Below are 24789 nucleotides of genomic sequence, written 5' to 3'. Positions count from 1 at the left end.
TTTTTTTGCTAGCTAACTAATGATCGTCAGCTTTTTTGCTGCTCTTGTCCACTGTGTTCAACTGTGCTGTGAGCTGCAGAGCAGCATAGAGCATCGAATCAAGTGAACCAATCAGTTCTTTCCATTTTTATCAGGAACAAATGGGTGAGTTATGAGGAAATATGCCAACGGAGCAGGGGAAATTATAAAATAATCATCACAATCTTTTTTTATTACAACAGCATTGTGTTCTACCCTAAACATTGGGGAAAATCATAGTTAGCACAACAGCCAAAGCGACAAGTATAGGGAAGTCAGTTTATGAAAGCAGTTACTAAAGAGTGTATAAAATTGCAGCTCTTTATGTTATTTCATATATAGCAGTGCAAGAGCCACAAGCTCATTTTCTCACTCTCACTGTCATCATGCATCAAAACTGCACTAGAAAAATCTACTTGCACTTGCTCAAACACACAAAGTCTGTACCATGGGCATGGGTAGAGACACCGGGGTTCACTGTGCCGCTGCTGAAGAGCTAAGTGTAGACATAGTGCCGTTAGCAGTCCTCGTCTGCAAACATAACGCTGATCCCATGTACACGGTAGTGATTTACAGCATAATAATGCATTTGAACAGATTTGTATCATTTAGTCCATTAAGCTACAGTGCGTGATGTAGATATGAGTAGATATCTTGGTCTGAATTTGCAGTCCTGCTGCTTCAGGCTCTATTCATGTTTGTTGGGAAGGCTTCTTTTGGTCCGCTGCGAGAAGACTACGACTCCCGCGTCACTTTCAAGCATATAGAAATCTTCTTCCCTGTTGCACTTTGACATAGCACTTAAAGGAATACTCCAGTGGTTTTTTTCACTTATTGTAATCTTCATCTCCAGCATCTGTAGCATATGTGTAAACACCATGGACAAGACATGAGATGACTCAAAAGGAATTAATAGAAAATTAATGAAGGGCAGATTTTAGGGATTTTAGGCAGTCATTAAATATTTATGCAGAACATGTATTTTTGTAGAACATTTTTTATTACATCTGGAGTCGATTATATTTGGAAATTTAGCTGTTTATTTCATCTGTTAGACTACTTTATTCAGAGGGAAGTATCTGGGGTTACCAGAATTGACAGAGCACTTGAATACCACAAATCATGACAGGGAAAGTGTCTGTAACTGGATTTACTATATTGTTCCACTTGCATAAAATACACTGATCAGCCATAACATTAAAACTACCTGCCTAATATTGTGTAGGTCCTCCTTGTGCTGACAAAGCAGCTCTGACCTGTCAAGGCATAGCCTCCACAAGACCTCTGAAGGTGTGCTGTGGTATCTGGCACCAAGACATTAGCAGCAGATCCTTTAAGTCCTGTAAGTTGTGAGATGGGGCCTCCATGGATCCGACTTGTTTGGCCAGTACATCCCACAGATGCTCAATTGGATTGAGATCTGGGGAATTTGGAGGCCAAGTCAACACAATTTTATTCACTTCACCTCTCAGTAGTTCTAAGGTCATGGCTGATCTGTGTATATAAAAACATAAATTTTTTGCTGTGCATCATTCAAATTCTTCTATGCTGATCAATTACATGTAATCTTGGTTTATTGATCTTTGCTTTACTGATTTCTTTTTTAATCAACTTATTGATCATTAGTCTTTCTGCCAGATGCCATGATTTCACTGGTAGAGCCAGAGTAGTGCGATATGCACACCAATAGTAGTCACCAAATTGCTTTGCTTCTCTTTTACCTTAACTTTGTTGCTTCGCTTGCCACTTTATTTTGTGTTGCTAATGGTTGATTTGTCTCCTGTCACCGGAAATTGCCAGTGCTCGTTGGAAATTAATAACTTAACGAGTCACTTTGTTGCATAGCATTGCTGCTGTGTAATGATTTGAACTAACAAGCTTCTGATCAGTAGCCCAAAGCCTTAATCACAGAGCCTCCATCCAATTTTCCGTAACACTTATCCTACACAGTATCACAGGGGGCCTATCACAAGGAACTTGCATCACAAGACAAGGGACACCCTGGATTAGGTGCCAACCCATTGCAGGGCACAATCACACACACATTACAGACAATTTGGAAATGCCAATCAGCCTACAACGCATGTCTTTGGACCGGTGGAAGGAAACCAGAGTACCCAGAGGAAACATCTGAATCATGGGGTGAATATGCAAGCTAAGCGCACATTGCGCAGAGGGGGATTCGATCCCCCAACCCTGGAGGTGCAATGCAAATGTGCTAACCACTCTGAAACTCTTGTCTGTGGAAAGCATACATATGCTACAGATGCATTAGACAGAGATTAGGTTAAACACTGCAGTATGACTTTAACTCACTTTCAGTCTGTTTTCTTTTCCTCTCTTTCTCTCATTGTTACACACGTACATACATACACACACTCCAATACTTTCTGTTCCTGTTTTCCATCATATACCCTGTCTTCTTTTATGATACTGTGAACAAGAACCGCACATTTGGGTTCTCTACCACCCCAAGCAGGTAGCTCCACTGAAAAAGAACTGAGATTATATATAAAATCAACTGAGATAAATTGTGAGTCCATTGTGATGGCTCAGAAAAGAAACTTTACAATAAATAAATATGACATAATAAATAATGGGGACATTTGCATCATACTGTAGACAGCTCATATGAATCTGAACAAACACCTCAGCATGTGACAGAGCCCTTAAAACAGCTACTGAGGCTGAGACATCAAAAAGGCCTCGCGAATAAGCCAAATGCTACATGTCACGCAAAAAAAAAAAAAAAGTCAGTCAGGAAGCCAATTCTACATACGGACTAGTCAAACACTAAGGTCCATCCATCCATAAAATTTCTATACCAGTTATCCATCAGGGTCGCGGGGAACCTGGAGCCTATCCCAGGAGGCATGGGGCACAAGGCGGGGTACACCCTAGACAGGGTGCCAATCCATCACAGGGCACAATCACATACACATTCACACACCCATTCATACACAACGGACAATTTGGACTTAAACACTGAGATGTCACCATAAATGTGTTATGGCTTCATCGTTGACATGTGGCATCACGCCATCACTTTGAGTCTCCACCTTGTAAAGAATACACTCCAGAAACAAGTGATGATGTCACAGTTACTTTATACTGACATCAGGAAAGGTGCCCCATGATGCTGCAGTAAGTGTTCTCCAGACATCACAGTAAAATCAGCCTTGGGATCATAGTGCATCTCATGGACCATCACAGGAAACTGCCATGTGCTGTCAAAATCGACTGCAGTCATGTGATGCAAACATGGTCCTCTAATACAGCCTCGGTCTCCGTTTACTTCTGTATTTCCTTTTTGGCACGACGTTCACTTCGGTATTAAAATGTTGTTATAATAATACTAATAATACTTACAATAATCCTACTTTACTGTGCATTGAAATAATAAGGACGTTTTAATGCTACGTTCATGTGTCTCTCCTTTTTCCAAAGTGGCAGACCATCTCAGTCGTCCACTGCCATCTCAACTGTGTCTCAGACGGAGGTCAAAGGTTCATTGACCCTTCGATGAGCGTTCAGTTAGAGCTCTCTGAGGTGTGTTTGTGAGCGGCTCGTCCGTTGAGTCCTTGAGCATGGCTGATGGAGGGACTGGATTGGGTTTTGCGCATGTGGCTGTCTCTGCTGTCTACACTGAATACACTGGCCTCAATTTTATCCAGGTCGTCACTTCCCACGCGCAACTTGGCCTGCAGCAGGTTGATATACGTCTCATAACGGCTTTTCTGCACAGACACACACACAAAGTGGTGATGAATGTATGCCGGACACACAGGAGACGCATTCAGAAACACAGGATTCTGCGTATTATATTGGCATCAAGACATTTAAGGTAAATATATGAGAGGTGCTGACCTCATATGTAAGGTAGTGTTCTTTGATGCGGTACTCCTCTGACTCTTTGCTCTTGGGTGTGAGCTCTGGTGGATTCCTTTTGTGCTCCTCCACCTCTAGGGAGATCTGCTTCAGCTTGCTCTCATGACATTTCAGTTGCTCCTCCTGCACAGACGTGCCAGTACAACCATGTAAGGGGGGTTTGGAGACATCAAACACACACGCACACACACACTTATTTTCATTTCAAAATTCATTAGAAATTTTCCCCAGTTTGGTTTCATGTCAATTCCCATGCAACAGCTCTCCCCTATATAACAGCTAAAAATGGGGGAGTGTGAAGGCTAACAATTGCTTCCTCTGAGACACACAAAAGTCACATCTTTTCAAAATGCTGCTCATGCTGCGTCACAGTGCAATGTAACACTCAGAGGAAAGTACCACCCGCCCGCGTCCTTATACATGAACTCAGACAGCCGTGATTAGCATGGAATTAAATTTGTGCCAAAAGTACTGAATGTAACTTTTCAAGAAACGAACAAAAGTACTCAATGAGAAAGAAGAAAGACACTCTGAAACTGAAAACAATGGACTCGGTGGCAAAAATTTAACATGGTATTCAAATAAACAGCGTTCTCTGTAAGCAGATTTCTAAGCTTCGTTTTCACTAACCATGGTTTATGAATGCGCTGCCAGAGTTTTCGTTTACGCTCGCCATTCTGGCACAAACCTCTAGTCTGGGCGGGGCTTAACAGTGCTTTACTCTCATTGGCTAGTGAGAGGTGAATCAACAGCTCCCTGACCTGGAAGTAGAGACTAAAGTGGTGCGAAGTTTGGAGAGTGTTCTGGATGCGGTTCTCTGTATAGTTATAGTGTTTGTACTTTGTAGTGGAAATTACTTACTTCCTTACTTACTTAGTCAGTATATTAGTTCATAATTAATATTTGAGGTTTGGGTAGTCTCATATGACAATTTTTTCGAGATGAGCTCTCAGGAGTGGCACAGTGTGGCATTCTTTACTTCCAGATTAGGGAGCTGTCGATCCAAATCTCACTTGCCAATGAGAGTAAATCGCTGTTACCTTGTTTTTTTCTTAAAATGGTACATTTCCTCAGTTTAAACATTTGATATGTTTTCTATGTTCTATTGTGCATAACATATAGGTTAATGAGACTTGCAAATCATTGCATTCTGTTTTTATTTACATTTATTTACATTTTACACAGCGTCCCAACTTTTTTGGAATTGTGGTTGTAAAATAAGGCAGGCAGACAAATCCAAATTGAGATCCAAAATCAAAGTCCTAAAACAGGCAAGCATCAGACAATGTACAAACAGAGACAACGGGGGAAATCCAGAAACACAAAACAAGAAACCAAAAACGAGATCAAAACACGAGGAAGCAAACACGGAAACAAACGGCTCTGTAACATTCAGGCAGCGAAATATAAGGCAGAGAGACACACACAAGGGGTTTAAAATACAAAAACTAATCAAGACTAAACACAGAACAGGTGAGACTATTTAGGGACGCAACCAATAACAGTACAGGGGCCGAAACATGACATAACCCCTAACAAAACAGAGGTGTATAAAGTAAACAAAAGTTTGACAACCCAGAAGCGTGCGTTGTCATAATCTCTGGCACTGTCATTTCTATCTGAACCTGTAGTGTACTGCCTTATGAATGGGTGTACCTGGTTGAACCTGGTTGTAGATGATGGTAACAGAGGTCTGCTGAACTTTTTCATAGAACCTATGGCAGCAGGAAATGCAGGAGCAGAGAACAGAGCAGCCACCAAATTGATCCTGAAGATCCATGACATCATCTCCTCCTCACTCCTACACAGACAATGAGGCACACAGACACACTTACTTGTGTACTTTTAACAATAATATAGCTGACTGAGTGTAATACGAAAATGGATTAAAAAAAATCAAATTAAAAACATAGCATATTACATATATATATACAATATAAAAATATAACCGTGTTAATAATTCCCTCCCTGAGCTAAATTAAAAGCAGTATTGAACTTACGGCGCCCGGAAGAGGAAGACTCTCCAGTCTGATGTTTTGAGCTTGAGAACATTGGGTCTCTTACTGTAGTCGCAGGCCCTGGTGGCCAAAGCATGGTGCACGCGCACTGCATTTTTCAGGTCCACTTCAGACAGGTCCTTATCAGGCTTATACTCGTCCTCAACACAAGAGGGAGACAAAGCAAGCACTGAATGGGTTTCATAAGCTGGGTCATGTTGCAGCAGTGTTTGTGTGCAATGTAGAAATGAAGAGGAGGAAGAGACAAAGTCAGTGTCAGTGTGTGTGTGTGTGTGTGTGTGTGTGTGTGTGTGTGGGTGGCTATGTGTAAAATACTTTCTGCAGGTAGAGGATCATGCCCTTCAACACAGCATAGAATTTCTTCCAGCCTCGCCGTCCTCTCGGGGCTGCAGAGAGGAATAGAGTGAGGCAGAGAGAGACAGATGCAGAGCGAGCGAGAGAGAAGGAGCGAGACAGAGAAAGGTAGTTACTTAGTTAAGGATGCATTTTACTAATGGCTGGGGTTGATCACAGACGCCATATCCTACAAGCTACGAGGAATATCCCTGCTATCTCCTCCACATACTGGAAGCCCAGGATCTCACTCACCAGTGTGCCAACTCAGCTAAGCACACCTAATTAATCTAATTAGGTCTTATATCATATTGAGTCATTGAGACAGTTACCTCCGAGAGCCGGGGCCCTTCAACGGCAAGTTGCTTACTAAAGACATATGTAGGATTTCTGTCCCTCCAAAACTTTCAAGCTCCATAAAATTCATAAAGGCATCGTAAAAGTAATCCGTGTGACACCAGTGGTTTAATCCCAATTTTATGAAGTGATACGAATGCTTTGTGTGCGCAAAACCCCCACCTAAAATGACATCTTTATTCACAAAATATTTTGACTTCCGCATAGATCTCTGACACACGTTCACGAGAGAACCACGGTGCATGCGTACTGTGCTGACGAGGAGCGCTAACACATGCTTCCTTGTTTTCTTCTAGCTGGCTACACTGCTACTGCTACTATCAGCCCTCTTCTGCACACAGACGCCACTGATTTTCAAGCGTTGCTGTGATTGACAGGGGAGAGGGTACGTCATCCATCTCCCACAGAGAGCATGGCCAGTTTTGCTCCCTGGCCACAGATGGATATGTCATCACTATTCATGTCTGTATTTGTGTCTGTTTAAAACACATTATCTCTTCAATCTGATTAATTCATATTCAGTTACATCCCTACCGCACATGCATCTAAACCATGAGTGAAAATCTATTTAATATGCTTGAGTGCAACTTTTCAGAGCAGATGTTGGTTCTTTGGTGTCAACTATGTGTGTTCAAAAAAAATTATACTAGGCATTAAATATCAACAGAAGTTGTTCTGCCAACACCAGCAATTTGTCGCATATTTCAGAAGTGGAGCACCAAACAGTCACACTATACATTTGCACGCACACACACACACACACACACACACACACACACGCACACCTGCACATATTGTGAATATTAAACTCTTTCTTCCTGTCTGAAACACTCACTGCGTTTCCCGTCCATATCTGCATGGCTCTTACGGGTCAGGACTCCGTGTTTGTACGTGGCAGCATTGAGCAGGAGTGGGATGGCAATAAAAGGGTTACTACCATCCGTTACCCTAACGACCCGCTTGCCCCCTGCCTCACACTGGTCCTCAACCAGCTCGGACAGACTCTTCCTCAATTCCTCTTCCTCACTGCAAATGGAGATGAAGTTACAGACATCCACAGCTACAGACTTCCTCAGTTTATCATCCTTGCAGCTAGGAAATGTTAGTTCTATACACAGTGCATTTCCTAATCCACACACAGAGCAGATACTCACATGGCCCATTCTAGCTTTTCGTTCTTTATTGAATTATACAGCACCTAAGCCAGAAAGAGAGGCGAGGCCTGGCGTTAGATGGATGCTGCATTCAACGCAAAGCTATACAAAAATATAGCATACAATCTATGAGATAAATATACAGCATGTCTTTAAAGGAAAAGTCCACCCTGAAACACATTAATATGTTTAGATTGAAATATTTATGATGTGTTCATGTGCTGTGATTGTTGGATGGTGATGTATTCTTGTTATTCCTCTTTGCAGATAATGGTTGTCTGCTGAGCCGATGTCACAGTGTGACATTGCTAGTGCAGGTGTTCAATGGTGTTTAAAAAGAAACAATTCAACTTAAAAATAAGCGATAATGACAAGATTTTGCTTTTTTCTCTTAAAAACATTGTGCTTTTTCTTCCCTAACTCCTCAGTTTCCAGTGCTGTTCAATGTCATTTTAATGTGAAATCCAAAGCAGAAGAGGAGGCATGACAGACAGCTAACGTTGGACTCAAAGATCTAAAACGCAATGCAGCAACATGATACAGTTGTGCTGAGTTACGACAGAGACTCAACTCAGCTAATTAGCGATCTACAAGATGATGAGCACGACAGCGCTGATGGTGATATTAGCATGAAAGTTGAAGCTTTGGAACCTGATATGTTTGAGCAGAGTGTAGAGATGAGGAAAGAGCTGGACAGATTAAAGGACTAAAGCACTGCTGCATCTCTCTCTTTAGGTAGAGATGTAGCAAGGGCTAAATCACGACTGTGCCACTATCAGCAGGTAGTCACATGACATTCTAGGTAAGGTAGGAAACCATTAACCACCAAATGAAAATTAGGCCAACATATAAAAATAAGATTAAAGTCATCGTGAATTGCCTTGCAACTGGCAGCATTATTCGATGTGTTGACATAATTTCCAATGAAACACGCAGTAAGGGTGGGACATATCGAGTGGCTCCTCCCCATTTTTAAATAGCCAATAGCGTTTAGCTTGCCTCACAGCCTGGGTTAACCCATACTTGACAGTTAGAACCTTGGATGCGATTCTGCTACAGTGTTAAGGGTAGGTACGTCCGTCTATGCCAATTGAAGGTAGCTTGCAAACCCCACAGCAAACATCCCAAAATTGGTGAGCTGTGAGCTGGCACAAACAGCTCCTTCTTCGGAGTGAATGAATTCACGTCATTTCGTTCTTAACAACTTACAGTTTTAACACTGAATAGAACGTGTGCGTTCGAACAGCCAAAGACACATTTACGACTCATGCTTGCTGATATGATTTCTCCCGATCAGCAAGACGATTTTTATAATGTTGAGGGCGGGACACTTCAGATTCTAGACAGCATTTGATTGGGCAGAAAATCTGATGAGAAGCTGAAGAGCAGAATGATGTCATCAAAATTGTTGATCCGTATCAGTGGTAGAGAGAGACTGTACATTTTGAATGCATGTTATATCTTTTAAATGTGAATGTTATCATTGTTTTGGAGCACAATTGCTTATAGATAACCTTAAGATTAACATATTCATACTAAAAGCCACAAAACTATTTTCTATTTTGATTTCATGGGGATTTTATACTAAAGATGTCAACTCATTTCAATACTAAATTAATCTTGGATGCCATTATAATGATAAAGATTAATAGGCAAGTCATTCAGGGTGGATTTTTCCTTTAAGTGTACAATGAAAGCAACCTGCATCTTTAAACACAATCTCAGTTTTGTGCTCAATACCTTGAGTAATTCTTTGGGAAAATCTTTTCCATCATTTAGACCATCCAGATTGCTAATGAACTGCTGGCAGGACATCTTCTTCCCGATGTTCTAAAACAACCAAGCAGAATGTCATTCTTACATTTTTTATGTTACTATGTAACAGGTATTGTGTTGCATTTGTAATAGTTTAATGTGACTGATGACACAGTAACTGTAAGTCATGAAGATGTAAAAAGATGGAAGGAAACTGATAGGTCAGTATTTACACCCACCACCACCAGACGGCAGTAGTGTGTCGCTGCCAAACAAATACACACAGTGCACACACCACGCAAGCATTCTCAAAATTTCACCATTTTGTTGGATCCACAACATGAAAAAATGCTCTAATATCAACCATCTTACACAGCAAACAAAGAAACAAGATGGTGTGTATTCTAAATGTAATATTTATATAGTCTTGGAAGTGATTTTGCCTCATGTGTGGTTAACACAAATGATAAATGGAGAAAAAAGGTATTGTGAGAAATGAGAAATATAGAGTCAGCGTAGAAAGAGTTGCACTTACCACCTGATCATAACAGCAACCATGGAATGAGGTGGAATTGTATTAGGGAATAGAAGTCAGAAACAGGGAGACAGGAGTGTGTTAGAGGGACAGCAGATTTTAAAAGGGGGAGAAAATATCACAGGGTCAGAATTAATATTTCAAACTGCTGGGGAATCGAACTAAAACAGGAAAGCTTTAGCGCTGTCCATAAGTTGTTTTCTGACATTCAAGGGATTCTACAGTGAACTTTGCTCTCCACATCAGTCATAGTTAACTAGCTGAAAACTAAAAAGACATGTACAATCAGTATGTTACTGATTTGTTGCCAAATATTCATAATATGTCTCTGCCAATGTCTAGTATAAAGAACGAACAATAAACAATAACTATGCTGAATACTTAAAATGAATAGAAATTAATAGGAACTTGAGGGACATGCAGTAAAGGGTGAGGCTTTAAAACATACTGTTTTTCACATCACATCACTACCATACACTCTCTAGATTAAATAAGAAGCTCATTAGCATACACAGTTACTGCTGTGTGTTTCCACCCATCATCCAAAGACAGTAATTATGCAGTACATGGAACTAAATCAAATGTTTTGGCTGCATTTCCATATGTTACATATGCAATTATTACAAAGTGCTGCGTCTCAGGGACTAAACGAGGAGATGCTGTGTGTAATAAACTCATTAGCACAAACAGAAATACTACAGAGTCTGTGGTATGTCTGCTAATTGCACCTGATTTAAAATGTATTTTATGCCGGTTATCCTTCTTTTCCTCATTTTAAAATGTTGCTGACTGGCTGACTAACAAATGATATACTGCATATTGTGTATAGTGAAAATGTATTCAGGTGACATGATATATTTTTGCTATATCACCCACCACTATTTTATTGTGTGCGTGTGTGTTTGTGTGTGTGTCCATGTGTTTATATACATACATGGCCATGCAGGTCTGTATTCAGAAGCATTAGAGCACAGGTCAGTGTATGGGCTCCATCTGTAAATAGAAAGAACAAATGTACATGAAAATATATTAGTACACTGTACAGTCCTCTCTGAAAGTATTGGAAAGGCAAGACCAGTTCTTTTGTTTCTGCTATACACTGAAGACACTTATGAGATGGCAGATCAGAATCTCATCTTTCATTTCCTGATATTAACATCTCGATGTGTTAAACAACTTTGAAAGTGGCATCTTTTGTTTGAACCCATTTTTTCATTCATCAAAAATATTGGAACATGTTGCTGACAGGTGTTTCTTGTTGCCTGTGTCCCCTGATAGATTGATCGTTTAAAGGATTCTGAATGTCTACTCTTGGTTTGACCCCTGGGTTTCAAAAGTGCAGACTGTATTTGTGATAAGATATGATATGATAATAAGATAATACTTAATTAATCCCCAGATGGAGAAATTAGGGTAAACCCAATGAACCCAATGAAATGAACCCAATGAACCCAATGAAAATAAACCCAATGAAGACCAGAGAGCTGTCTATGGGAGAAAAGCAAGCCATTTTAAAGCTTAGGGAAAATCGATCAGAGCCTTTACATAAGCATTGGGCATAGCCAACAGAACCATTTGGAATGTCCTGAAAAAGAAAGAACCCACTGGTGTACTGACAACCAGAAATGGAACAGGTCGGCGAAGGAAAACAACAGCAGTTGATGACAGAAACACTGTGAGAGCTGTAGAGAGAAACCCAAAAGCAAGGGTTAGTGAAATCACCAACAACCTCCACAGATCAGGGGTGACGGTATCACAAACCACCATTCAAAGAATATTGAGAGAGCAGAAATATAGAGACCATTCCAGAAGATCAAACCACTCATCAGCAGTAAGAATCAGAAAGCCAGACTGGAATTCACAAAGAAATACCAAAGTGATGGAAAGGAGAAATGGAGAAAGCAAGGATCTGCTCATGAGCCAAAACATACAAGCTCATTGGTCAAGCATGGTGAAGTTAGTGTCATAGCTTGGGCTTGCATGTCTTTTTCTGGAACAGGCTCACTAATCTTTATTGATAATGTAACTCATTTTGGTAGTAGCAGAATGAATTCAGATGTCTTCAGAAACAATTTGTCTGCCAACTTACCGAGAAATGCAGCCAATTTAATTAGGAGGAACTTCATCATGCAGCAGGCTTAGTTATTAGTACATTCCCTCACACCTCCAGGGTTGGGGGTTTGATTCCCTCCGCAGCCCTGTGTGTGTGGAGTTTGCATGTTTCCTCCGGGTACTCCGGTTTCCTCCTCCAGTCCAAAGACATGCATGGTAGGCTGACTGGCATGTCCAAAGCGTCCATAGTGTATGAATGGGTGTGTGAATGTGTATGTGATTGTGCCCTGCGATGGACTGGCACTTTGTCCAGGGTGTACCCTGCCTTGTGTCCCATGCTCCCTGGGATAGGTTCCAGGTTCCCTGCGACCCAGTAGTATAAGTGGTATACAAAATGGATGGACGGATTCTTCATGCAGCAAGAAAATGACATAAAACACATTGTCAACACAACAAACGACTTTTTCAGGTTCAATCAGGGTTAGCCAAGTCAATCACCAGACCTTAACCCAAATGAGCAGTATTTCACCTCCTGAAGAAGAGACTGAAAGGAGAAACACCCAAAACAATCAACATCTGAAAGAAGCTGTGGTACAAGCCTGGAAAAGCATCACAGAAGAAGCATGCAACAGTTTGGTGATGTCAGTGGATCGTCAGCTTGATGCACTTATTGCAAGCAAGGGATATGCAAGCAAATATTAAGTGTTATTTACTTTAATTTAACTATCTGTAACTACTTGTTCCTATTCTTTTGCTCACCTAAAAAATGGGTGGTCTGCCACCAAAGGTGCCATGTTCTAATATGATATCTAGAGATCTATATATACATATCAGGAAATAAAAGCTGAAATTCCGATCTATCGTCTCATATTTATCATTTGATCTCAAAATTAAATGTCCTCAGTGTATAGAAAAACAAAAGAATTGGACTTGCAGTTCTTTTGGAGGGGGCTGTATGTACAAAGGACAATTTCAAGGGCAGAAGCTCGACTGGAACTGAAGATTAGCACAGAAACAAGTAACAGGAGGTGTAGGTGTGGTGTAACCATGGCTATATACTGGGTGAGACTGAGACACTCCTGTGCATCTTCTTGCATTCATTTGTATATTTCTTAGCTAGCAGGCTAACACTATCCAGCTTGTGCCTAACATTTTGCTTCTGCAGTATTTTTATTGAAGTAAAATACTGCAGTATTTTTATCGAAGTATTCGGTTCAGTCTGATGATCTCGCCGCTTTGCTGCGTCTGCATCCTGACCATGGTCCACCAGTTGATGACCAATGATGTAGCGTAAGCTCATCTCAAGAGACTGCCAAGGATCTTTCAATAAGCAATAATCCATAGCCATGATCAATGTATGTAGTGATACTTGCCTTCAGAGGTGAGGGCTTCTGGGTTACAGTGACAGAAGCGTTTGGAAAAGTGCACCAGGACTCGCTCTCGCTCCTGCGTTTCTCCCATCAGAGGAAATGCCTTCAGGAAGTTCCTGTACCATGAGGAGAAACATCAGGAGAGAGTTACAGGAACTGACATGAGATTGAGGGGGAGCTTAGAAAAACCTAGTGGTCGTCTACAAGGTCTGGTCTGGATATTTCCCTAGTTTGTGGGAATTATTAATAGATAGACAGATGGATAGATAGATGGATAGATAGATAGATAGATAGATAGATAGATAGATAGACTTAAAAAAAGAAAGGGTCAAAAATATGGGCTGGACTAAGCACTACAGCAGTGTGAGATGTGGTCAGCTAAACCAAATGAGTTTTATAATTGGATTTAAAAAATGAAGACTATCCCTCACATGGACAGGTAGGTTATTTAATACCATTAATGCTCCATAAAAAGGGATTGCCGCCAGCTGTTCTCACTTTTTCATTTCAGAAAAGAAAGGTGGTCCAGATTACCTTGATCACAGATATCACACACTCTGAGGAGGAATATATAGGAAGAAATTTTGGAATGTGTCCATGCAAGAAGCAGTTATATGTAATAAGAGCCAGTAGCTGAAATGCAATCATTTTAGCAGTAGGAGAGGCAGGGTAGCTGTGGGCTTAACAGAATGCTGAGCGCAAATATTCCATTTGGGAAGTCTATTTGTACCATGACTAAGACACCAGTGTTGGACAGACATGTGACAGCAGGGCCAAGTTCTCCCACAACTATGCCTTAAATAAAAAAAGAGGAAGTAGCGAGGCTTAATATCTAAACTGAACTCTCTGTGTGCCAGCAACTGTGGCACCTTTACAGTCAGATGTCTAGATGTTTTGTAAAGTAAAATGGAAAGAACAAGCAAGTCCAAGATCATGAAGATTCTTTCTAAAGCGTAGCCACAGATCGTGACTATAGATTTTGGTAGAAGTGGCTGTCACACTTGATTCAAGCTATAGTCTACTACTTAGTGATATTTAGTGTAGCCCTGTAAAAGGCGGTTAAACATCAACAACATACAGCCATCTAGTATACAATGCAGCTCATTTTGAGTGGGTTTTGACGTAATTTTGCTTATCTTTGCTCGTGGTAATCCACACCATTAGCCCCAATATCAATTTTAAAAGCTGTTGGGTGATTAATCGGTTATCTGCAGGTACTGCCCAACTTTGATATCGGTATCTGTAAAATCCACTATCGGGCGACCTCTATTCTGTAGACATACAGTCTGCAATTACACTTTGTCTTTGTGCGTAAATGAATTTGATTTCATTCAGATTATCTGCTATAAAACAAGATCTTGCTGGCCTTTGAGTCATTTTAAACAAGCCCAATCTAGCAACCCTGGCATTAACTGTCTGTCTACTGTTTCTCACTTAAGCATGGGGAAGCACAAATCCTGCAATTGTTAGCAATTGTTGTAGTTCTCCTAATGACCAATAGGTGTAACAATAACTCTATGGTGCTAAACAGGGCAGTGAGCATGCTGCCCCAGGAATGCTCAACATCTAAAGAGGAGAGCAACTCAACAGAACGCTAGCTTATATCGGTCAAATAGCAAGAATTTTGTAAATCGTTGGTCATTCAAAATAAGTGATTAGTATTTCAACTTGATATAAAATGGATAGTGTTCATGTCCCTATGGACGAGCCACTACTGCTAAAAGCACAAGACATCAAACAGACTGCATGAAATAAGAAACCAGACCTTACCTTAGCGCTCTGTCTAAGGACAACCCTGTGAAGTCGAAGAAGCTCAGATACTCCGACGCCACCATCTGGCTGAATTCATTACTGCAAAAGAGAGGGAGATCATTTTCTTTTCGTATTCCCTTACGTCAAGCAGGCAGTCACCCATCCGCATGTTCACACACTCACTTCTTTCCCAGGTGTCGCGCCACGTCACACCGTTTGAAGCCCTCCAGGTAGAACAGCCGCTTAGCCAGTCGCTTGGCAGCCTCTGCGTCGGCACGGCAACCATTGGCGAGGGTATCCGTGCTGCCCCTCTCCAAAGTCTCCAGGCTGCCCAGTTCAGAGTCAGAGTCGCACAGGCCATCTGTGAGATTGGCATCACTACAGCAACACAAATGGCCACATTAGACTTCAAGTAAGCGTCACAGCCGGTTCAATAGAATTACCACACAAAGAGAAGGTTAACAGCCATTTTAGGCCATGTGCATCATTTAGAAGTGATACAGAGCCATTGTATCACATTTACAATCTGCGCAGGGATCTGACATTCAGAGTCCAATTTTTCTCTCCCATTAAGTTGATTGTACAGCTAACTGAAATAATTAAGCTCTGGATGACTGCAATTACATGTGCAATGCTCTGTTCTTTTGAAATGATGACTTTCAGGCCAGTGGAGTGTTCAGAGTTCACTCTCCCAACTGATATGTGAAGCCACCATGACTCCTTCACTGGGGTGACAGACAGCTTTTAATAATGAATACATTTGCTTATCAAGTTTATACAATATACATTGAGAAAATATCTCAACTGTGTGTGCCATGATTTAGAAATTGGACAACTGATGCATAGTTAATGGTGCACTTTTATCAAGCCAATGTGAAAAAAAAATCACTCCAAATGGATCTTATTCAAAAAGGCATCAGATCACTCGCTCTACAATGTCTGTAGGGAAGGGCCTAGTGCACGCTCATACACCACATGCTTACCGGTCAGCTTTCTAACCTTTATATGTGTTTGTGCTTTCCTGCATAAATTATGTCCAGTATTATCTGATGCAGAGGCTTTTTTTTTTTTGCATAATCCAATTGGTGCAATTACATTAGACCAAAACCTAATAAGACGACAGTGTAATCTGTTGGTGGCCATGGTGCCAGCGGATACTGGTGTTCTGAGACAGAGAAGCGTAATTTGTGTTCCTCTTAAGCAGATGGCCTCTTCAGCAAAATTACCCACAATCCTCTACCAATACTCCAATGAAATGCAAAATGCTCCACTGGGGTGAAGCCAGAGTGTATGAGACTGACTTAATTTGGTTAAGCTCAGAGGAAAGTAACTTAGTTTAGCTTCACTGCGCAGATTCCAATGTTAAAACACAAACTTGCATTGTGCCAGGCATCAGAGATATGAGAGATTTGACAAACACCAGTTATAGGACACTTTTTAACCAACAATTTAACGTTTGCTGATTGTTGTTGTTCTTTGAGCTTCAAGTTCCCTGAACATTTAATCTGTCAAGTCGTTGTTGTTTTCTGATAATATTTTAACATTTGCAAATGTTCTCACAACATTTATTCACCGATGTAGTTGTCAAAATGTTCAACATTTCCATAACGATATCTTTCTAACATTACAACACAGGACCTGTTAAATACATTACTGAATATCTGATAATGTTCCATGTTAGCTGAGAACACTCTGGGTTCAGTACTTCAGCACTCTGGGATGCACATGAGGAAGATGGCAGTCCTCTGAGAAAGACAAAAGTCTCACAGTACCTAAGAGGAATATTTATTAAAAAAAAATTTTAAAAAAAGGTTTCCTTTTTCCTTTGCACACATATGTGCAGTTACCACAGACAAGAATTTTGAAAGTTCCTTGCACTGAAAAAAAAGACTGGAAGACCTGTTTACTAAAAACTCTGTAATAGAAGTCTAGGGGCAGTTTTTCAGGCAAAAACACTTACCAATAACACATTCTACAAAGGTCATATTAAAATAAATGATATACTCATATAATGTATAATACAATGTATAAGGCATCATGGACATTTTTATAATTAATTAAACCTACCTTTACCTTTAAAGCTACCATTATGAATTGTTAACAAAAACAAAGAAACTCAGACGCATAATGCATTATGAGACCATCTTTTTTTGTTTGTTTGTTAATAATATATTATACCTGAGAGATCAGGAAGTGATACCATAAAAGATTAAATAGCATTCAACATCTGAAAGTCCTTTTTTAAAATTCTATATATATTGGAAGTGTAGTTTTAGGGTTAATACATTTATGAGAAATAAAGCGATTCAATTACTGCTGATTTAATAAACATTTTTCTTTAAAATATGTTTTACGTTAAAACATAAGATTATAATATTACGTTTCAATAATTTAATCTCATGACAATTTTTAAAAATATTTTTTAATTGCCCATAGACTCCCATTGTATGTGAACAGGTTTCCATTCTCTTTACAAATAATCATGTCAGTTCTCATCAGTGGTATGTTTGCGTATATGCTAGAGATATGGTAGATGCAGATTAAGCTCAAAAACACTAGAGTATTCCTGTAATGTACAGGGCCTAAGTACACTATTTGCTAAGCAATGCATGAAACATTTCAGTTTAGCCTGATTAGATGAGTCAGTCATGTACAATGTAATGTGATAGATATAACTCAGCCCTGATGTCAACTCAGAGATAGCTTGTTTGTTTTGTTCCAGAATTTGCCACGGAATTCATGTTTGGCTGATCATATCCTCTTCCTGTGAGGTAAAACGCCTGCATACTGAATCACTCCAAATGTCATTGAGGAAAAACTTGAAGCAGATGTGTTACAAAATAGATGAAGGTATAATATATCCGTTGATTTATTTTGTTACTGTAATACCTGTACATGACAGGTACAGCATTAAAAAAAGTAATACATTTTTACAGCAAAAAAACAAACAAACAATATTATTCATTTCAACAGGATCATCACAGGCCATAGAGAGAGGTTTAGCGGCGCTTCATGGAGTGGGCCTTGAGTATTTTTTTCAGTTGTTGATTCTGAGTTCACAATACTGCTTGCATTAATGCTCACAAGCAAAAGTTCATATAAGAAATACAAATGCAGACAAAGAGCCAAAGGATGTAGTTGACTGATGATTCATGCATTGTAATTTTGTCAAATAAAAAATATACACTTTCCACCATGGCCCTGCCCATGATAAAGTGCTTACTAAAGATGAATGAATGAAAAAATGAATGAAAAATATAAACAGGTAGTTTAATCACAGTTTTAACTAAAAGAAGGTGAAGGGAAACAGTCAAACTAACAGCATAGCTAACAGCCGGTCCAACCTCATATCTACCAAAATTACTAAATGAATTTCTTTGTGTCATTTGATTATATGGTTAAATAAAAATGTAAATGATTACCAGGTTACATTAATCCACCATAAACTTTAAAGTAGCTTTGAGATTTCTGATACTTCTTTTCATGTCTGTTAGCTTGTGTATGATTAAATGTAGCTAGTTTAGATAAGTTGGTGTTGTTTGGTATGAAATGTATGGTACTTACTGTATATCAGTACGACAAGTGTCCAAAAGTTATTGTCTGGTCTGGGTTATTAGCTTGTATGGCTACATGGATCAGTTTTACAGTATATTACAATCTGACTACCTCAGCCATTATGTATATTACATAATCATAACTATGTACAGTTATGTTCTTTAAACAATACATAAATATTATTCATATTTATGTACTGTTTAATGTTAAAGGAGTAAACTACACTCACAGACATTATTCAGTTTCTCCAGGATTTCACAATTTTGCAATCACAGAAATGAATGCAAAATCAAGCAAACGCTGCAATATTCAGAGGAGCTTACAATTTCTCAAAATTTTCCACAGATCTGGGCCAAGACACGATATGTGGTGTCATCACAATGCGCATTCAGTCAAGCCCTCTTCGATTCACATGCATCAAACATGAGTACAGATAAAAGGTCTCAGTTACCAATAAGCATCACTGTACAAAACAATTTTGTGCAACTTCAATTTCATGATTCATGTAGCACAAAGCAAACTCTACAAATTGCATTCCAATTTTTTGAAGAAAGCTGCAGCAAATTCAAGCATTTTAGGCTGCACCAATCACAAAAAAACTCTGCAAAATCCTGATTATTGTGATAACACTACTAAGGTATTTTTGAAAAAACGAATTTTAGAAACTCAAATTAATTTTATATTCTGAAATTTGTGTGCTTCATATACGTATGTTGTTTTGTGTAATAGCTAATAACATTTGACTTTTGTGTGACATTGTATGAAATAATTTCAAGAAACTCATCACTTTTAACCTAGAAAATGTTCACAAATTTACCACAAATTAAGAATCTGAGGAGCAACACCACAGAAAGGTAAGTGTGCCTGAAGAAGATTTTTTTTAAGGCCATGGGTTATTACGATCTTGACACTTTTTCAAATACACAGCTCCTTAGAGAAAATTACACTCCCTTATGTCTAAATATGCCTGAAGTTACACATTAAAACATGAGTCTGCTTGTCCATGACTCAGAAGGCAGCACTGTCCCCCTGGCTGGCATGTTGCATATTACCCCCCTCTCCAAGGGGTGAGTCAGGTTAAAGGTGTGGAGCTTGGCATGTCCTCTTACATTTAAAAAAAAAAATCACTGTTTGGGTGTGCGGAATGTGATAGAGGATAAGCAGCATAGCTTAAAACCAGAGACTTGTGTTGCAAAACACAAGAAAAAAAAAAGGAAAAACATTGAATTTGTCACAGTTAGACTAGAAGTAACTGTGAAGCTCTTGAAACAGTCAGGAAAGTGTTCTGCAAGGAGTTATGGAGAAAAATAAGTCAGTTCACTAAAACATGATCCACTTCAATGGTAGAGAGGAGCAAAGGGCAACAGAGACCTCAGCATCCAAAACATTAATCTGTTACTGTTTACAAAGCAGATGGCTGCTATTTTACGGCAAAACATCTGCAACAAATATACTGTTTTATTCCTCTCTGTATCAGTTCTAACACTGCTGTCATTTTAGTTATGTCCTGTTAATACTGAACCAATTTTTACATACTAGCACATCCTACAGTTGGTGAAAGGCTTTTGTCTGAACTCTGCATACTCTTCTGTAATTCTGATTTATTAGGGGTTCAAGCCTGAAGTGCTGAAACCCTGTTGTAATTGTAAGGATTTAAAAAAAAAAAAAGTATTATTATTATTATTATTTTATTATTATTCCGCCCTAAAATTGATTGTGCAGACCAAACTGTAAGGAAGGTAGTACCCCAGAGTACTTCAGCGTCACAAAATTTCGGCTCGATCAGCCAGATGGTGGCGCTATAGTGTGCATGTTTAGAAAATGCCCATGAGTTTTGAACCGTTCGTCACAGACTCGGGTGTCTTATATCTATGGAATCCTTGGGATGAACAAAACTTACATAATCGATCTCATTTCTGCCTATAAAAACGTTCCGTCATCTTGGATTTTTTGTAAAATCTACTTTTGCAAACTAGTTCTAAGTCTTTCATCCGATCGGGATCAAGCCAGGGCCACACGATTCTATAGAGTCTCAATACCAAATTTATCAAAAAAAGTTTGAACTTTCGGTTTGAGGTAGATACGATATGTGAAAACACAGGAAGTAGGCATGGCCACTTTTACGTAAATGGCTATAACTCTTGAATAAAATGAGATATCTTCACCAAATTTGGTATCCTTATGTCTGAGGACAATCTTTGGTCGTCCACAAAAGTTGGTGCAGTTTTTCCACATGGTGGCGCTATAATACTAAAAAAAACATGAAACTGGCTGTAACTATGGAACCGTTGATCCGATTGACTTCAAAATATGCCTACAGTGTCTTTATCTCAGTTGCCATCACTGTCTATGAGCACATGCATGTATGCTGAAAAACATGGGCACCATCGGCCAATCAAATTTCAGTAGCTATTAGACAAGGTTACCCATGGCTGAGCGGAATGAAACTTAGTAGGCCTATTTGACTCTTGCAGAAGTGAAATAAAACTTTTGCAGGACAATACTTTGGACATGTTAAATCAATAGTTATCGAAAAAGTTTAACTTTTGATTTAACCTCGCAAGGGCACATCAAAAGTGGCGCAGCCACTTATAATTGAATGGCTATAACTTTTGAACGGAATGAGAAATTTTCACCAAACTTGCTAAACTTATGTAGGGTCTTGAAAATGGCTGTATAAATGGTGTGTAAATGATTGAAGATCATTCAGTGTTTCAGATATACACATGTTCTTTGTATCATACATTAGATCTTTTGATTCTGAACAACTTTGCCTCTAGAACCACTGCTGTCAAATCAAATCGCTCGTTAAATATTTGAGATTATCTCAGAAACCTAGTTTTGCAAATTAGTCCTAGGTTTTTTGCTCAACTGTAATAAATCCTATAGTAGGATAATTCTTTGGACTACTTAGATCAATAATTATCAACAATAAAAATGTTGAAGCTTCGATTTACATTTGCAAGTGCACGTCAAAAATTTCAAATGGGCATGGCCACTTTTACTTAAATGGCTATAACGCTTGAAAGGATTGAGATATTTTCACTAAACTACTGAAAATGATTTGAATTACAGCCGGCACTACAGTCAGAGCTGCTGCTGAAATGGAATCTACACCTTCTGACCAGTCAAGAATTTGAGAATTCAGCAACTGTGGTATAAATACTATTACTGGCCACTTTATTCGATCCCTGCTGGAAAATAAACCAAATTCTAATGGCAAATACCATTACAAACCATGGGCTAATCATTAAAACCATTACCATTATTGGTTCTTAATGGCGTCTACTAGACATAACATGCAACCAATAGAAGGCAACACATTACCATTGGAGACCCACAGGGACCATTACAGTTTTCATTAAAACCAATACAATTCCCATTGAAACCATTACAAATTGTATGAGGGTTTCTATAGTTTTTTTCAGCAGGGATAAGATACTATAGATAGATATTTATTTCCATGCACAGTGTGTTAATCATTCTCTGCCTTTTTCCTTTTGTCAGTTTCGGACCACATGACTGCTGGTCTATAGCTGGATATTGCTGTTGGGAGACTGCGTTTCTCAAACCCAGCAGTGATGCTGTGGTGTTTAAAAATCCCAGCATCACTGCTCAGCATGTTAAACTTGTCCCACTGCCATACACACTATCAGTTCAGCATAAGTAATGAGCAGGGAACTGTCTACCAAATAATATTTGGTTAGAAGTAGTAGTGCATTTCCATTGGAGGACATTGTACATGGTGGCTGTCAAACTGTGCATGGCAACAATCAGGAATAGGGTTGCACAGTATACCGGTACCACAGTAGTATTACGGTATTAATGCTTTAGAATACTGCAGATGGCCCTGTACTTTTTAAACTGTAGTATCATCAATGCGGTAGTACCATAAGTAACGTTGTATGTGCAGCAGTTAATATTATTTTCGCTAAAATGACACATCCCATTGCTTTTGCAGAATACGCAAAAGTTAATGACACTTCATTTAAGTGTTTGTTTCTAAATTCAGTTATTTATTCCAAATGATGTGTTCATTCTTAGTACTCTGAGGACATTTTCCATTTGCGTTATTTCATTGCTCTAGGGAACAATAGATGAAATATTTCCCCACACTGAATTAGTTGTTTGCCAATTGTATGATTGTTCTTGAGTTTTCCTATAACCAGTTAGTCATTCTCATTAATAAAGTATTCAGAGGAAATTTTGGTTAGTCTGTTTTTATTTATATCTGTGTATTTCTGTAAATTTGGTTCATTTTGTATATTTGAATTATGAATTAACACAATATTGCATGGTGTCTTGATACTACTTGGTATCATGATACTTCAGCTGGTATGGTATGGTAAGACACCTTTATGGTATCATGACATTAATAATGCTAGGTTTACTTGTTAAAATGCCTTATGACTGTAGATACAAGGTATGTGTATTTGATAAAGAGATTATATAGACTATATTATGGATAAATAGAAATTTTTATCATCTGTATTAAACAGAGATACATGTCTCTGTTGTTAATGACTAGTTATTGCCATGGCAGCCATGAATCCAATAAAAGGTCAAGAAACCTCAAAACATTATATAATCTATAATATTGAATTGAATCCTCCCAAAGAACCAGATATACAGTGGAAAGTTCAGGAATAAAAACAAAAATAGGTAAAATAACAATCACAATAATAATAATAATAATAATAATAATAATAATAATAATAATAATAATTCATCCATCCAGCTTCTATACTGCTTATCCTACAGGGTCACGGGAACCTGGAGTCTATCCCAGGGAGCATGGGACACAAGGCGTGGTACATCCTGGACGGGGTGCAAATCCATCACAGGGCACAATCACATACACATTCACACACCCATTCATACACTACGGACACTTTAGACATGCCAATCAGCCTACCATGCATGTCTATGGACTGGGGGAGGAAACTGGAGTACCCGGAGGAAACCCACACAGCACGGGGAGAAAATGCAAACTCCACACACACAGGGCCACGGCGGGAATCGAACCCCCGACCCTGGAGGTGTGAAGCTACCGTGCGCCCTTATTATTACCATCATCATCATCATCATCATCTTGGAGGTGTGAGGTGAATGTGCTAACCACTATGCCACCGTGCCCTATTAATAATAATAATAATAACAATAATAGTAATAATTATTATTATTGTTGTTGTTGATATTATTTTTTATTATTATTTATGAATAATAATAATAATAATAATAATAGTGATCATAATAATACTAATTATTACTACTACTACTAATGAATATATAAATATATATATATATATATATATATATATATATATATATATATATATATATATATATATATATATATATATATTATTTATTTATTTTTATTTTATTTTTTTTAAATAATGACAATAATTACTTTACACGTTGACCTGACTTGAGACCATTTCTTATCTAGAGATTAGGGTGTGCTACATGGCTAACTGAAACAGTGCAGGTTTTACAGGATGTACTTACAGCAGCTCGAGCAGAAAGTGGAAATGAACATCATACTCGTCTTTCCACATCGCGTTTCAGCGCAGATCACACACTAACACAGCCATGTTACACACGAACAGATCCATGTTACAGAGTTTTACAGCGTGTTACAGCGGCGTGGAAATGCGACCAGCAGCAAGCGGGATCTCCGGTAACAAATCACTGGCTTTCCAAAAATGGGGAAAAAACTTCGGAGCTCAAATAGTATCCACAGTCAGTGTCAGTCAAAGACGGACACACAGACATACACGGACATATTTACACATACACACAGAGAGAGGCTTTTATATGAACTAATTCGATGATACAGAAAGTTTTTGCGCGATGTGTAGAGCAGAATTGATGTGCGTACTTATCCGGCTCTGTCTAACTAGATAACCCACGTCTCACTACAGTCCTAAACTCCACTGTGTTGCCAGATTGGTTATAAATAGTGTTGGAAAGTCCGGAACATTTTACTGACTCGGATC

At 39.0% G+C, this 24789-nt stretch overlaps 1 protein-coding gene across 1 annotated transcript; it reads right to left on the bottom strand.

Annotated features, from left to right (window-relative positions):
- Nucleotides 1–182: 182 nt before the first annotated feature.
- psd2 (pleckstrin and Sec7 domain containing 2) lies at nt 183–24719 on the bottom strand. Its single transcript, XM_053682106.1, has 13 exons — nt 24299–24719; nt 15416–15610; nt 15251–15331; nt 13484–13596; nt 10993–11051; nt 9509–9598; nt 7769–7812; nt 7450–7640; nt 6240–6310; nt 5907–6064; nt 5563–5707; nt 3886–4029; nt 183–3755 (listed from the first exon to the last, which is right to left on the bottom strand). Exons 1-13 carry the CDS (start codon nt 24346–24348, stop codon nt 3549–3551), a joined length of 1548 nt encoding a protein of 515 aa, XP_053538081.1. The 5' UTR covers nt 24349–24719; the 3' UTR covers nt 183–3548.
- Between the last annotated feature and the right edge of the window lie 70 nt (nt 24720–24789).

Source organism: Ictalurus punctatus, chromosome 8 (assembly GCF_001660625.3).
Source record: "Ictalurus punctatus breed USDA103 chromosome 8, Coco_2.0, whole genome shotgun sequence".
Taxonomy (NCBI): domain Eukaryota; kingdom Metazoa; phylum Chordata; class Actinopteri; order Siluriformes; family Ictaluridae; genus Ictalurus; species Ictalurus punctatus.
Note: the sequence above shows the minus strand (reverse complement) of the source record. Positions and strands in the feature narration are given on the sequence as shown.

Bases quoted from the DNA above. Each gene is read 5' to 3' on its own strand.
- psd2 (XM_053682106.1), bottom strand. From the start codon at position 24,348: ATGTGGAAAGACGAGTATGATGTTCATTTCCACTTTCTGCTCGAGCTG. The intron at 15,332-15,415 runs GTGAGTGTGTGA...TCTCTTTTGCAG, and splicing joins GCGCGACACCTGGGAAAGAA to TAATGAATTCAGCCAGATGG. The intron at 9,599-10,992 runs GTATGTATATAA...TGGTTGTTTTAG, and splicing joins ATACAGACCTGCATGGCCAT to AACATCGGGAAGAAGATGTC.